The sequence below is a fragment of the Asterias rubens genome, chromosome 7 (genome assembly GCF_902459465.1).
Source record: "Asterias rubens chromosome 7, eAstRub1.3, whole genome shotgun sequence".
Taxonomy (NCBI): domain Eukaryota; kingdom Metazoa; phylum Echinodermata; class Asteroidea; order Forcipulatida; family Asteriidae; genus Asterias; species Asterias rubens.
Window position 1 is genome coordinate 1,141,523 of NC_047068.1, and position 16,131 is coordinate 1,157,653.

At 39.4% G+C, this 16,131-nt stretch overlaps 1 protein-coding gene across 1 annotated transcript; it reads left to right on the forward strand.

Moving 5' to 3' along the window:
* The first annotated feature begins 5,147 nt into the window (after positions 1-5,147).
* LOC117293007 (probable endochitinase) lies at positions 5,148-14,124 on the forward strand. The gene is made up of 2 exons (XM_033775208.1): positions 5,148-5,704; positions 13,426-14,124. Exons 1-2 carry the CDS (start codon positions 5,377-5,379, stop codon positions 13,932-13,934), a joined length of 837 nt encoding a protein of 278 aa, XP_033631099.1. The 5' UTR covers positions 5,148-5,376; the 3' UTR covers positions 13,935-14,124.
* Positions 14,125-16,131: the final 2,007 nt, after the last annotated feature.

A 16,131-nucleotide genomic window follows, 5' to 3' on the forward strand; every position in this document is an offset into this window, starting at 1 on the left:
CGTTTTACATCTGTACCATAATGACCTTTGGGTTGGTATAGCAGTTTGCAACAACTAATTATATTTTCTCAAGTTAAATTTAAACCAAGTTTAGGGTTTACAGAGAGTTATCTTTTGAGCAGGATTAAAGGCAGTGGACACTATTGGTAATTACTAAAAATAATTATTAGCACAAAACCTTACTTGGTAACGAGTAATGGGGAGAGGTTGGTAGCATAAAGCCTTGTGAGAAACGGCTCCCTCTGAAGTGGAGTAGTTTTCGAGAAAAAAAGTCATTTTCCACGAATTTGATTTCGAGACCTCAGAGTTAGAACTTGAGGTCTCGAAATCAACCATCTAAACGCACACAACTTCGTGTGACAAGGGTGTATTTTTCTTTCATTATTATCTCGCAAGTTCGATGACCGATTGATCTCAACTTTTCACAGGTTTGTAATTTTGTGCATACGTTGAGATATACCAACTGTGAAGGCTATAGTCTCAGACACTTACCAATAGTGTCCACTGCCTTTAACGGTAGCATAACATGTTTTCATAAACCAAGAGTTATAGGCTTTGTGTTCTCTACCCGCTTTTCAGAATTGGCGAAAGTCACTCTTTACTTTTATGCTTCTGTACAGATATCGATGCTTTCTTAATAACGTAGTTTGTGCTTTCAATATATGCCTATATTATTAACAGTTTCAAATAACCTTTTTATGTAAGTGCTATGCATTTTCAATTGAATTGTTAAGTACATTCACAACCGTCCGGGGCCCAATTTCATAAAGCCTGTAAGCACTAAAATTTGCTTGGCATGAAATTTCTTCCTTGATAAAAACAGGATTACCAACCAATTTGCCACGTGATTTTGAGGATAAGCAAGCAACAGCTGAATACCAGTATCAAGCAATATGCAATATTGGTTGGTAATCCTGTTTTTATCAAGGAAGAAATTTCATGCTAAGCAATTTTTTGTGCTTACAGGCTTTATGAAATTGGGCCCTGCTACCATCAACCACCAGCTCAGATACAGAAAGACGTTTTGCCAACCATGCAAGGTACAATTTCATAGAACTGCTTCTAAGCACCAACATTTACTAAGCACCAAACAATTCTGCTGACGGGAAAAGAGTTTTCAGCCAATATACCATGATTGGTGCACAGTTTGTGACTGGTTCCCTGTATACTTCTGCTATAAGCAGACATTTTTAAAGCTATGTTTTCTGCCTAAGAAGGTTACATGTTGTTTCATACTTGCATGCGTTTTACATAGTGTATGTAAAAGGTTTAACCAGTTTTTCAAATTTGTAAAACCCACAAGTGTTTTTTAACACGGCTCCGTGTGACTTCATAACCCATTGAACGTTACGTTTGCTGTTTCTTTTGTTTATTTATTTATTTATTTTTATATAAAAAAAATTGGGGGGGGGGGGGGTGCGATGGATGACAATTCTAAAGCTGTCTTTGTTTTGTTCATTGACATTATTATGAGCACTGGGTATACTTTTTGTAATGATCACAAGAGGGCGCCCTTGCGATAAGCCGCTTGCATTGTTCTCCTTTTCATTCAAGAGAACTAAAAGTATACTTTTTGTAATTATTAAAATAAATAAAAAGTGGCACTAAACATTTTGGTTTGAAGCTTACAACAGCTTTCGACAGAATAAAGCATTTTAAGAAACATTTCACGGCAAAGTTATATTTGGTAAAATGTGTAATTAATAAGTTTTATGCCCCAACTCGTCTCAGTGTAGTCCTAAAACGGATTTATTATCCTGCGTTGACAAAATTCGCTCTGGAATTTCGGCGATATTTCAAAAACGCATACACCTTTTGAGTTTTATATAATTGTACATAATATAGGACTAAATCGAGCAGTTCGACAGATTAAATGTATTCTTTAAACCTAATTTGGCGTAACGTGAAACTTGGAAAGGAATTAAGTATTTCCAGCTAGGCAGGTGATTTTATTTATCTCTTAAGAATTGTAATGTGACATTCGTTGTATCTTTCTTCTGATAATTTTGCCAATAAATCAGCATTACTTTGCCAAAAATCAAACCTTCAAACTTTGCCAAACTTCAAGACTTGACCATCGTTAAGTTCCTTTTTTTTCAAATCTGTTTTTGCAGAATGGTTCTGATAAGGGTGTAACTTCTACCCATCTTAACTACTAACAAAATCTCCATGCCGTTGCGTGTGTCGGATCGCAACAATGGTTTGAGCGATTATTGTTTAACATGGGCTTGATGAGGGGCAGAATCTCGTACCAGACCGGTACAAGACCTACGTCTTAATTATTTGGTGCAGTGAAAGGTCACAAAGTGACCTGTGGTCGATTTCACAAAGAGTTAGGATTAATCTTAAGGTCTGCATGCTACAGTGCAGGGTTGGGACTCGTCCTAAGTACTAAGGCCGTGTCCGAAACGACGACTTCGGCTACAGCTACGTCTAGATCAGCGCGTCTACCAGTGTTGAAGAATAGGCAGACGCGGGCGATCTAGCTGTAGCCGAAGTCGCCGTTTCGGACACGGCCTAAGATTAGTCTTAAGTTAGGAAGAGTTTTGTGAATTCGACGGCTGTTATATATAAGTGCGACTTTCGTTTCCTTCACTAGCCTAGTACGCACGCACACATGAGAAGCCAGGGTTTTCCAAAATGTTTGCAATAGGAATACACTAAACCTACACGTGGTATATCAATGATAGACCGAGCTCACAAAGCGATTATCACTATCGTTATCACCTATATAAATGCGCAGGGACGCCGAGGTATCGCGCACGTTTCCACGCACAGAGAATGTATTTGTCTTATTTGACCAATCCCCAAGAGAGGGCGCTTTTTGGCCTACGTGATGGACTTTATCCACAGACAAAGGGCCTTTTCGAAACCACGGCTTCGGCTCCAGATTCGGCTCAGGCTAGCTTGGCCCCGCAGTTGTTTTTAACAACTGCGCGTTCTTTTGCGTAACATCCTCGGCCAGGGCTTCAGACGAGAGAACGAAGCCTGAAGCCGAATCCAAAGCCGAAGCCATGAAAGTTTCAGGAGGAAAATCTATCAAGAACCAAGTACCATTTTTGAGCGCGGCGTCAAAATGCAAGGGTATTAAGATTGACACATAATCTTTAGAATCAGTTAATAACTCTTTGTGAAATCAGCCCCACGTTTTTACCTCGCGTCATCATTTCATTAGGATATGTTTGTATAGCCTGCCAGATATTATAATATTTCGACAGGTCCGTACTGTGAGTGGCAGGGTGTGTTTTCTTCGTGATGCCCATTGCTAAAACCTACAGGGAATAATCAATACCAAACATAATGCGTGTATGACTGGTGCTTAAAGGCACTGGTCACTGTGGGTAATAAACAAAATTTGAAAAATTGTTAGCATACTAAACTTACGAGTAATGGAGAGCTGTTGATGATATAAAACATTGTGAGAAACGGCCCCTCTGAAAAAAACAGATAGTTCTTGAAAAATATGTAATTTCTCACTCGAAGCCTTTTATTGGGCATCTGAAAGTAATGGTGTTTTTCCATTAATTATTCTCTTGCAAATTTGTTGACCAATTATTGAGCCAAACTTTTCACCGGTTTGTTATTTTATGCATATTTATGTTTGGATACACCGAGCGGGAATACTGGTCTTTGACTATTACCAAAGGTGTCCAGTGTCTTTAACCGGCTTTTGAATTCTGAATAGCTTGGCCATGGACACCCAACGCCAACGCACACGAACCCCAGAGTTTTACATTGTGACACATACTGTCAAATCAAAAACAGAGTCAGTGTTTAAAGACACTGGACACTATTGGTAATTGTCAACGACTAGCCTTCACAGTTGGTGTATTTCAACATATGCATACAATAACAAACCTGTGAAAAATTGAGCTCAATCGGTCGTCGAAATCGCGAGATAAAAATGAAAGAAAAAAAACACCATTGCCACACGGAGTTGTGTGCTTTCATATGCTTGATTTCGAGACCTCAAATTTTAAACTGAGGTCTCGAAATCAAATTCGTGGAAAATTACTTCTTTCTCGAAAACTACGTCACTTCAGAGGGAGCCGTTTCTCACAATGTTTTATACTATCAACCTCTCCCCATTACTCGTTACCAAGTGAGGTTTTATGATGATAATTATTTTGAGTAATTACCAATAGTGTCCCCTGCCTTAAAATAAGACCGTTATCATGCTTCCTCCATCTTGGTCACGTTCCTCGTATCAAATAACAATAATGCATGTAATCATTTTGCAATTAGAAATCAGTCAGACTATTTTGTTCTTCCAGCCTCGGTTTGGTAACATTGATATCAATAGGAGAAATTTAAGGTGGCTGCACCAATAAAAAATATTATTACTTCTGTTGTCTTTTATTATTAAGTATAAGATTTGAAATTTTGCATGGTTTTAATAAAGAGGGGTTTAAGGTGTCACCTTGTGATTTGTATTTTTGTTTTTAGTAGTGTTGTTGGTTCTGAAGAGAATGTACGGGCACATGCGTGAAAATATATAGTCCTATATTTTGGAGGGGGGGGGGGGAACACGCGTCAAACTCGACCGTAACCGCTCAATGAAATTTGGCCAGGCACTGTTTATAGCACTGTTGACAATTTTAGTGTTCAATTTTATCTTTTAATTTCGAAGGGGCTTAGTTAAAACAAAACAAACAAAACATTGGTGGAAATAATACGTATGTTAAAGGGTGGCCGTAGTTTTTTTTTTTATTCATTTAAACGATTATACATGACTTTTTAAACCTGAAATATTGTTTTCTATTTTTTATTAAATGCGCAAGTATTTTAAAAATGGTTTTCAAGAGATTAGGGGAACCCACCCCGCCCCTAAAAGGGAGCCTTCATTTGCAAGTAAGATATGTCGGGAATAAACAAAACACATTTTATTGATGTTCAATACATATATCAGAAATAAATGACAGCAAAATTAACTGCAGCATCCCTTTATGAAAATTAGCTAATTTGTTTTGTTTTATTATTTGAAATAACGTGTTGCTGACGTTCTGAAGTTCTCAATGATAGCGTTCCAAGGCATGGCGTATTCGTTTCGTGAATAAACTGGTGATTAGCATTTCGCACGTCGCCTAACGACCTCCGCTGCGAGCACGAACAACTTCTTGTAGCACATTTTCTTGTCATCTTGACATAGCATGACCGCCTTTGCTGATTATTTTATTCCTCTGGAAAAAAACTTCAATTGTAAGTCTGTCAATGCACTGGAACATGTAAAGGTCTCTGACGTGTGTCCTCTATTGTGAATAATATTGGCGATTGACATTTTCGCAGGTCACCACTGCAAGGAGAACTTCTCGAGGCATTTTCTGGTCGACCTGATGACTTTATGCGCACTGTGGTGTTTGGTGGCCAAAGCATAGCATGGCCGTCTTCGCTTGTTTCTTAGTCCTCTGGATCCTGTCACCATTTTATCTAAATTGTAAGACTGTCAATGCACTGGAACAGGTAAAAGACTCTGACTTTTTCAACAGGGGCTACAAAAACGTGGTTTTCACCGGGCATGTCTACCGTCGAATACCGACCGGCAGACGGATGCAGTGTGCGGCACTCTGCAGCCGAGACACCCTGGCTTGCCGCTCGTTCAACTACTGCAGCGCTGAGAAGATGTGTGAGCTGAATGCTGCGGTCTTAAGTGATTTAAAGAACTTGAAAAGTGCAGAGGGATGCTCGTATTACGAGAAATGTTCAGGTAAGATCAAATGTTATTTCTAAGACGTGATAACTATGAAATAGGGACAGTATACTCTCTGAATGCAAGTGAACAAGCACTCTTTGAAGAGCCATGTGAGGGACAACTCTTGTTCGAGTGGTCTTCCACTCTTTTAGATTGAAGCTTACATCTTTTTTTGAGTGATTTTTCACTCTGTTCTGGAGTGAAGCCCTTCTAAAAGAGTAAAATAACCACCAGTCTTTTTAAAGAGCCATTTAAGGGACAACTCGAAATTTAAAGAGTGGTGTTTTTTTCATTTATTTTTTACATTTGGAGAGTAATAAATGTGGCATGGCAAACATGAGTCAGAATGCAATTGACATAATAATGTCAAAAGTAATTAATCAAACCACTGTTTGTAATTGCCATGAAATGGAACATTGTTAGCATTGCCAGGGATGCCAAAATACGCTCCGTGATGGGCAACTCGCTATATCACGTTATGATGTTTACAAAACAGCCACATCAGGGGTCGAGGGGTCGCTATATCACGTTATGATGTTTACAAAACAGCCACATCAGGGGTCGATTTCACAAAATAGTCCGGACTTTAGGACTAGTCCTAGGAGTTATTAAAAACTTAAGACAATAGTCCTAAGTGAGGACGAGAAACTTGTTCTTTAAACTAGTGATTAGATAAGCTTAACTCTTTCTGCAATCCACCCTCGGAATTTTACCTTTGAGGGCAGGGTCATTTCCATTTTGCGAAGGGCACTTCCTCGGGAAAATCACGGTCTATGGGAAACTTTTGAAGGGGGCAATAATGACAAGACTAAGGGCTATGATCTGTGTGGCCTTCATGTTATAACTCAAGGCCTGGGTTAGATTTATATTCCCCTCACCAATGCATTTTTGGCCCTTCTTCGAGTCCGTACTCACACTGTGGTATTGGTTTGGTAAGTGCCGGGTTACTCTCCTATCAAGTGGTGGTTTTAAATTTCCATTGTCTTTCTGAAGAACTCGATTTGAGTTTAATTGACAACTCGTGAATTACTCAAAACAATGTTAAGCATAAAACCTTACTTGGTAACGAATGATGGGGAGTTGTTGATAAAACATTGTGAGAAACGGCCCCATCTAAAGTAACGTATAGTTTTCGAGAAAGAAGTAATTTCCCCCGAATTTGATTTCGAGACCTCAGAATTAGATTTTGAGGTCTCGAAAGCACACAACTTCGTGTGCCAAGAGTGATTTTTCTTTCACTATTATCTCGCAACTTCGACGACCAATTTAAGCTCAAATTTTCACAGGTTTGTTATTTGATGCATAAGTTGATATACACCAAGTGAGAAGACTGGTCTTTGACAATTACCAATAGTGTCCACTGCCTTTAGCACACCTCTGTTTTGCCTTCACTCTGTGGACACTCCTTCATGTGAAGTATGTACGTATGCATGTCCACATAGTGTTTCAAGTCCGTATAGACTGTGTGGACCTCTTTTGTTCTCAGGTCCACTCGGCGTATGAAGCGTTCAAACACAGCTCTGTGTCACGTTCACTCTTTGAACACTATTTTGTATAGAGTGTCAACAGTCTCATCTTTTTATAAGAACTTGTAAATGTACACGTTTGGTAATAACTCACAACAAGTATTAACTTAAAAACTGACTTGGTAACGCGCATTGGAGAGCTGTTGATAGTACAACATATTGTGGGAAACGACTCCCTCTGAAGTATTGTAGTTTTTGAGAAAGGGATAATTTCTCACTGAAATAACAAAAGACTTCTAGCTAGAAGTATTTTATTCAAATTTTTCTTCATCATTTTCTCGCAACTTCGATAACCAATTGAGCCAAAATTTTCACAGGCTTGTTATTTTATGCTTATGATGGGCTACACCAAGTGAGAACACTGGTCTTTGACAATTACCAAACGTGTACGGTGCCTTTAACTTAGAACACAGCTTTGCATGTCTTTACAATAAATTGTCTCGTGTTACTCTGTGGGCATATTTAATGATGTAAAGCGCCTCGTAGTGGTTTTTTGGTGAGCTGCAGAGCAGTGCGAGCCTATGTAATACCAATTTCTGTCCGGCGTCCGTCTGTCCGTCCGTCCGTCCGGCCGTCCGTCCGTCCGTCTGACCGTCCGCGTTAAAGTTTTTGAAAATGTTAAATTTGGTTTATTAAGTTTTTGAGTTGAGTTGTTTTTGGTATATATACAAGCCAAAGTGAGATTGTTATATACAATTTCCAGTCATTTCAGTAATTCTCAGGGGGTTTTTTTTTCAAATAATGTTGAAGTTTTGGGAATAAAAAAATGTGAAATTTTTTTGGAATAACAAAAAATGTTAAAAGTTTTTGGAATAACAAAAATCTTAAAGGTTTTTTTTTCAGGCTCGAACATTGACATCTGGATTTAAAAGAAACAAACTCAAATTAAAATCTTAAGTTCGAAACAATTTGTTAAAACAAAAATCAAACTCTCTGTCACTGGTTCCAGTTGAATGAGCTGAAACAATGAAGAACATAGATGATCATAACTCCTGATTGCAATGATGTACTGACTTGAAACTTAAGTCAAACATTAAGTCAAACATGTAGATTCATATGAAAAGATAAAACTCAAAGAATTAATCACTGGTTTCAGTTGAATGATCTAAAACAATGAACAACATTAAATGGTCATAACTCCTTATTGCAATGATGTTCTGACTTGAAACTTAAGTCAAATGTTGCTTCTTACATGTAGATTAATATGAAGAGATACAACTTAAAGAATTGATCACTGGTTTCAATTGAATGAGCTAAAACAATGAACAAATTGAATAGGCATAACTCCTTACATAAAGATGCATATATGAAAGGATAAAACTCAACGAGTGCATCACTGAAGAGTGCAAAGTTTTAATCAAATAATTATTGCTGCTTAGATGCATATAATATGCAAAGATAAAACTCACTGGTTCCAGTTGAATGAGCTAAATCAATGAAAACCTTAAATGTAATACTTGTCAACATCCCCACCCCTTTGACCATCTGTTGATCAAATGATTGGTTTTTCTGTCAGTCTTGGTTCTATCTGGTGATCAGCAGCTCGCCATGGCAGCTTCGCTGATGTTCTAGTTAGTAACTATTTTTATTTTTTAATTATAGCCTTGACCGACCTGTCGTTAATTGCTTTCTTGACCGACCTTTCGTTAATTTAATTTCTTCATATCCGCGCTCTATAACTTGTAACCTACCGGAAATTTTAGAGGCACTGAACACCTTTGGTAATTGTCAAAAACCAGTATTCTCACTATGTGTAACCCAAAATATGCATAAAATAACAAACCTGTAAAAAACTATGTTCAACTGGTCATCGAAGATGCAAGAGAACAATGAAACATTTGTGTGCTTTCAGATGTCTAATAATTGAAAAGCTTCAGCTGAAGTACTTTATTATTTGAGTGAGAAATTACCTCTTTCTCAAAAAGTACGTTACTTCAGAGGGAGCCGTTTATTACACAGTGGTTCATACTATCAACGGCTCTCCATTGCTTGTGTCCCAGCTAAGTTTTTATGCTGACAAGTATTTTCTTCAGTAATTACCAATAGTGTGCAGTGCCTTTAAGCACCAGTCTTATGCTTACCATTACGGTGAGTAATTACCAGTAGTGTCCAGTGCCTTTGATAGATTGCCATATAAAACTACAACCGCGTGTCATATTAAAGTCTCATTAACCTTGACCGAGCTATCGTTTATTGTTGAAGCTTTGTTTCCATTTCTTTGCACCGCTCAAATTAATATACGGAGCTTTTAAAGGCAGTGGACACTGTTGGTAATTGTCAAAGACTAGCCTTCATAGTTGGTGTATCTCAACATACGCATAAAATAACCAGCCTGTGAAAATTTGAGCTCAATCGGTCATCAAAGTTGCGAGATAATAATTAAAGAAGAAAACACCCTTGTCACACGAAGTTGTGTGCGTTTAGATGGTTGATTTCGAGACTTCAAGTTCTAAATCTGAGGTCTCGAAATCAAATTCGTGGAAAATTACTTCTTTCTCGAAAACTATGGCACTTCAGAGGGAGCCGTTTATCGCAATTTTTTAGACCATCAACCTCTCCCCATTACTCGTCCCCAAGTAAGGTTTTATGCTAATAATTATTTTGAGTCATTACCAATGGTGTCCACTGTCTTTAAAGGGCATATGTACTTTTTCCTAACAAAAAACACAATGTCCACAGATTTACATTAAACTTACACAGTTTGAAGATTATGATAGTAGAAAGCTTCCCTTGAAATTTTACTGAGGTGCTGTAGTTTTTGAGAAATGATGAGTAAAAGTTATAATTTTTGTCTCAGTTTTAGCATGTAAAAACGTATTAACCAGTTATGCTAATGGTTTTGGTATAATATCATAACTGGTTAAGGGGATTTTACATGCTAAAATCATTTTGGTCTCATGAGACGAAAATGATTGTGTAACTTGTTTTACTCATTTCTCAAAAACTACAACCTTATAGTTAGTAATATTTGAAGGGAAGCTTTCCACTATTCTCTTCAAACCCTGTAAGTTTAATGTAAATCTGTGGACATTTTGAAAAAGTACCCAAATCCTTTAAAGGAACATAAAAGCATGCCATTGCTCCCGTGTGCCATTTGATTTCTGTACATTAACATTGCAACTGTCGTAGTGCTTTTCAAAGGGAATGTTTAATGTGTTTGTTTAAAATCGATTCAGAAAAGGGAATCCTTAAAAAAATTGTTAAGGTTGGCAATTCTAAATTGCAGATAAATAATTGCGGTCGGCACGCTTTTCGGTAAGGTAGCACGTTCAACGTCTGAAACAACATAATTTTCATCATCATGTCGAGCGCCATCTAGAAGCTCGAGCCTGCCCAGTGATTTTTCTCCAGATGTTTCGGTCCAGAGCGAAGTTCCTCAGCGCTGGTCAAGCCGGTGTCTCGTTTTAGTGTGTCTACAAAGGAGAGACATCTTCTCCCACGCGAGGCCTTGCCTTGGGTGGGCTCCCAGAGGATGGTTGGGCAAGCAGCAAGCTCCGAGTGGCGGACACAGTGCCCAGCGAGCTTAAGGCGGCGGTTACGGATCTTCTCTGTGGCCTTTGGCCAGCCAACATACAGGTTGGAGTTTCTTATGTGGTCTTGCCAGGGGATGTTGAGGGCCATACGCAGCATCCTGGTGTAGCAACCATCCAGAGACTTCTCCATCCTGGTGGTGAGGGTCCAGGTCTCAGCTCCGTATAGTAGCACTGACTCCACTGTTGCGACAAATAGTGATCTTTTCAGCCGGGCACTCAGCGTTGATGACCACACCTTTTTCATGCTGTGAAGCACGGACCACGCCTGTCCTTTTCGTATCTTCAGGTCTTTTTCACTGGAGTTGATCCAGGATCCAAGGTATTTGAAGTCAGATTCAAAACGAAGAGTTGTGCCGTCCCTCGTGTGGACAGGAGGGTCACTGATGTTGTAAGCTATCACCTTGGTCTTTTTTGTGTTCAGCTGTAGGCCAACTTTCAGGCACTCCTCGACTGACAGTAACAGGTCCTGGGCTTGCTCAATCGTGTTTGACACCAATGCGATATCATCCGCAAAATCCAGGTCAGCATCTGTCACGGGAGGCACACGTCGGCTCTTGCGGGGAACTAAGGTTTAACCCAGCTCTTCTTCTCTACCGCCGATTGCCTTTCTCAGGGCATGGTCAAGGACAATGATGAAGAGGAAGGGGCCAAGGTGTCACCCCGGAGTACTCCAACTCGGATGTCGAAGAAATCGGTGAACATAATTGTAACAGTGTCTTCAGTCTACATGACCATGCAAGCGCATTTATTTTGCATTAATGGCAATGAAAGTGACGCCGGGAACTGACGTAAAATGTAGTATGGGTTGTTGTGCGCTGGAACAGTTTCACTACAATGGGTGCGTTCGTTTAGCTGCCCTGGGTCTACCCCGGTGTGTGGCGGGGTTTTTTTCCAGGGCGAACGTGGGAAATTATCTGCACACGTTCGTCCTGGAAAGAAAAAAACGTCACACGACGGGGTCGACCCAGGGAAGCTAAACGAACGCACCCAATGAGCTACATTTCGGGCATGTTGTGTATAGACCTTTCCATTGTTGATTACAAACCGTTTGCTTGCATGGGCGACCGAATGTTGAAAACACGTATTAACAGATGTTTTAACCAAATCAAACATTTTCTGCAAACTCTCATTTCAACAAAATACCTATTACCAAAATTGGTTGCATTGCTTCGTGTCCAACAAATTTGTTTTTTGTTTTGAATTTAATAAGGCTTTCCATAGTTTGTCATACCTTAAAGGCAGTGGACACTATTGGTAACCACTCGAAATAATTATTAGCATAAAAACCTTACTTGGTAAGAGTAATGGAGAGGTTGATAGTAAAAAACATTGTGAGAAACGGCTCTGAAGTGGAGTACTTTTCGAGAAAGAAGTAATTTTCCACGAATGTGATTTCGAGACCTCAGATTTAGAATTTGAGGTCTCGAAATCAAGCATCTGAAAGCACACAACTGCATGTGACAAGTATTTTTTCTTTCATTATTACCCCGCAACTTCGATGACCAATTGAGCTCAAATTTTTGCAGGTTTGTTTTATTGTGCATATGCTGGTCTTTGACAAATATTATTACCAATAGTGTCCAGTGGCTTTAACTGGCAAGAATTCGGGCTGTGACGTATAGTAGCTTGTCTATAATAATGGCGGTTTTGCAAACAAAGGGTTTCCCATTGAACTGGTAAATTGTTGGTGGCTTATTAACGGAACTAAATAATTTCTTAATTATATTAAATTATTTTTTTGGCGCCAAACAAGAAGGTAAGAAAGGCAGGTTCGGAAGAGCAGGTTTGTGAGTAGACCTTTATTATACCGACCTAGGTCAGTTTGCATCTCCAAGGAATTAATTGGTGTCTTTGTAGACCCATACGGTAAGCTCCGCCCACTATTGTTAACCCTGTAACCTATATTAATATAAAAATACAGTGTTTACTTAACGCAAAAATTTATACAAGACAAGCTTCATATAGCACTTTACACAAATTGTAAAGAAAATAGTTACATATAAAAAAAAGTGCAATTGAAAAAAACATTGTAGGAAAAATTGAAATATCGACTAGCTAGAAAACTATGAGATGAAAGTCATGTAAACTGTATTCTAAATGGAAAAAATAAAACGCCAACATAAAACAAATGGAAAATGCACAGGAAACAACAGTAAAACGCGTTTTTGACAACCTGTATTGCATCTGTTCATTTTTTAAATTTTATTTATTTACCTAGGGTGAACCAAATCAGTAAAACACAACTGGTTTCCATTTGGGCCCTGCGTAACTACATTGTAAGAACGATAAAATTAAAGACACTGAACACTATTGGCATTTGTCGAAGACCAGTCTTCTCACTTGGTGTATCTCAACATATGCATACAATAACTAACCTGTGAAAATTTGAGCTTAATTGGTCGTCGAAGTTGCGAGATAATAATGGAAGGAAAAAACACCCTTATCACACAAAGTTGTGTGCTTTCAGATGCTTGATTTCGGGACCTCAAAATCTAATTCTGAGGTCTCGATATCAAATTCAAATATTATTTCAGAGGAAATTACTTCTTTCTCGAAAACTACGTTACTTCTTTGATAATTACCAATAGTGCCCAGTGTCTTTTTAAGAATTAAGTTTGTTCTTATGGAGTTCAAAAGGCCTACCATTTTGAACAAGTCTCTTTATTGTTTTAAACAGCGACAGAGGCAAATATCTCTGAACTGCGAACCACCGAAGCGACAATCGGGTCTGAACTACAAACCAGTTCTGCACCGTCGACAACCGAACAGGCGACAACCGAACAGGCGACAACTGAACAGGCGACAACTGAACAGGCCGCGACAACCGAACAGGCGACAACTGAACAGGCGACCACTGGACAGGCGACAACCGAACGGGCGACAACTGAGCAGGCGACCACTGGACAGGCGACAACCGAACGGGCGACAACTGAACAGGCGACCACTGAACAGGCGTCCAACTCTGCACTACCAACCACTACTGTTGCTTCAACCGCAAGAGCACCGGTTACCGTCAGCCTAATCTGTGGTAGTGAAGATAACGGAAAACTTTTCCCTGATCCCAACGACTGTGGAAAGTACTATCAGTGTTCAAATAACGTCATGTACTCAATGCCCTGCCCTGCTAGTCTTTACTTCAACACTGTCACAGATGCATGTGATTGGCCGTCTAATGTTGAGTGTTGAAGAGAATGTAGAGTCTGGACGTTTACATCAGGCAGGGTATACTTTTTGATATTGTCAAAGACCAGTATTCTCACTTGGTGTATCTCAACATTATGCCTAATAACAAACCATTGACAATGTGGGCTCAATTTGTCATCAAATTTGCAAGAGTGATGAATGAAAAAACGCCCTTTTTGCATTATTTTGTGTGCTTTCAGATGCATATTAAAAAGGCTTTAGCTGAAGTCTTTTATTATTTTAGTGAGAATTTATATCTTTCTCAAAAACTACGCTACTTCATAGGGAGCCGTTTCGCACAATTATCATCTTATCAACAGCTCTCCAACGCTCTTTACAAAGTAAGTTTTTATGCTAACAATTATTTTTAGTAATTACCAATAGTGTTCTTCTGCCTTCAAGTTAGGGACAAACAAAAAATTATTTGAGTGTTTTTTTTTTCTTGTCAGTATTATACAGGTCTTAGCTTAGTATTACTCATTTTGTAGAAACTAAGAGTTGGCTATAATTGCAAATTGTTAATCAACCAGGAAGTGCCACGTTGTTGATTGCAGCAATTATTTGTTTTTGTTAATTGACCAGATCAGAGTCTCGAACTCGAAGGCTAAAATGAGAAATAATCCGCTAAGGCTAGGGCGCAAGGTCGGTCCAAACGTTTGCGATTCAAAAATTGCTGGACGAAACCGTTCCCCGCATTTGTTTATTATGTATAGCTTCGTTAACATCTGATTTATTAGTACTACTTAGAAAGCTAAATGAGAAAGAGTCCGCTAAGGTCGCAAGGTCGGGCATTTTACAATGATTGCTTTTATTGCATTAATTACTTTCCAAACGTAGTTCTTCTGAAATGCCACTGGATATGCCTATGCTTATAAAGAAGTAAACGAAGATCCACTAAAAGCTAAAGTTGTAGTCCCATCCGATTCTCTAGTTACAAAACAGAGCAGTTCTTTTCAGAACTGAGAAGTCTCCCGAATTTCGAAAACGTACTCCGCGGTAACGGACTATAATAAAAGTAAGACAGTTTTCTATATAGCCTTGCTCAAGGCAGTCGCATTACTCGCTCCGAAAAGACGCCGTGCGATCACACCGCATGACCCACCCGTATACACACTGTCACATCGTACAACTACTGTGCACATAAGTCATCCGCACTCGTACCACTAACCGCATGCGGAGGCCGTCAGGCCGACAGCCTTGTCGGGTCTGTAACTTCCGGGTTTAAGTGTTGTATTGAAAAATTTCCACAAGTGGACAAAAATGGGGGGGCTCTCGGATACGCTAGTATGCAGTCCATGAATATGTATATCTTTCGTCAGACCTATCAGACAACACAGGATGTGAGGCAAATGAATTATTCATTTTGACGTCCAATCACGCACTTCCCTTATCACGACCTTATCATGCGTCCGTGGTGGTGGTGTGTGATGTAAACATGTCTCGTCTTTCGCGGGCATTATGGTAATGAGCTGACCGTGGGAACTCTTCGCTTATTATAGTAATGAGGTCATTGGCTTCAATCTATTTTCTTCCTCCATGCTTCAACACAGACCCTACAAGGCTGTCGGCCTGACGGCCTCCGCATGCGGATAGTGTACGGGAGGCATCGTGTCGTGCGATAATACGCACAGTGAATACGGGTGGGGTTTTATACAGCGGCGGTCTTTTTTTCGGAGTGGATAATTCGACTGCCTTGAGCAAGGCTATTTTCTAAAGAACAAAGTCTACCTGGCAAGTTGACAAACAGAAGTTGTTACCGCAAACCAAATATAATATATTGACTCCTCACCGAATGCCTGGAATCCTATATTTTGTAGATAATGGTTTTGAAAAGACGCCAAACTAAGATACAACACTGCAAATCTCGCGCGAAGCCGAGAGTCTTTTGTGAAACCATTGGTTCCCCGCATGACGCCTAACGGAAACACAATCGCGCACTTTCACGTGATGAATACGCGAGTTCAAGTACACGCGAGACCGTCTGCACGGCTCTAATTGATTGAGGTTTAGCTGCACGTTACGCAAGCGAAAACGTGAATCTGAAAATGGTTTCTGTAGGTGACGTCACCACTTTGGGTTTATCTCATGCTTACGTATGACGTCTGCACGTAACGTGACGTGAGACATGGTATACCTTCACGTATGCTTAAAACGTGAGATTTTTACAAAAACCTTTTCTACGTTCACGTTCACGTTTTTG

Excerpts from the sequence above, each read along its gene's own strand:
- LOC117293007 (XM_033775208.1), top strand. The coding sequence starts at position 5,377 with ATGGCCGTCTTCGCTTGTTTCTTAGTCCTCTGGATCCTGTCACCATTT. Across the intron at positions 5,705-13,425 it reads GTATTACGAGAAATGTTCAG|CGACAGAGGCAAATATCTCT; the intron begins GTAAGATCAAAT and ends TGTTTTAAACAG.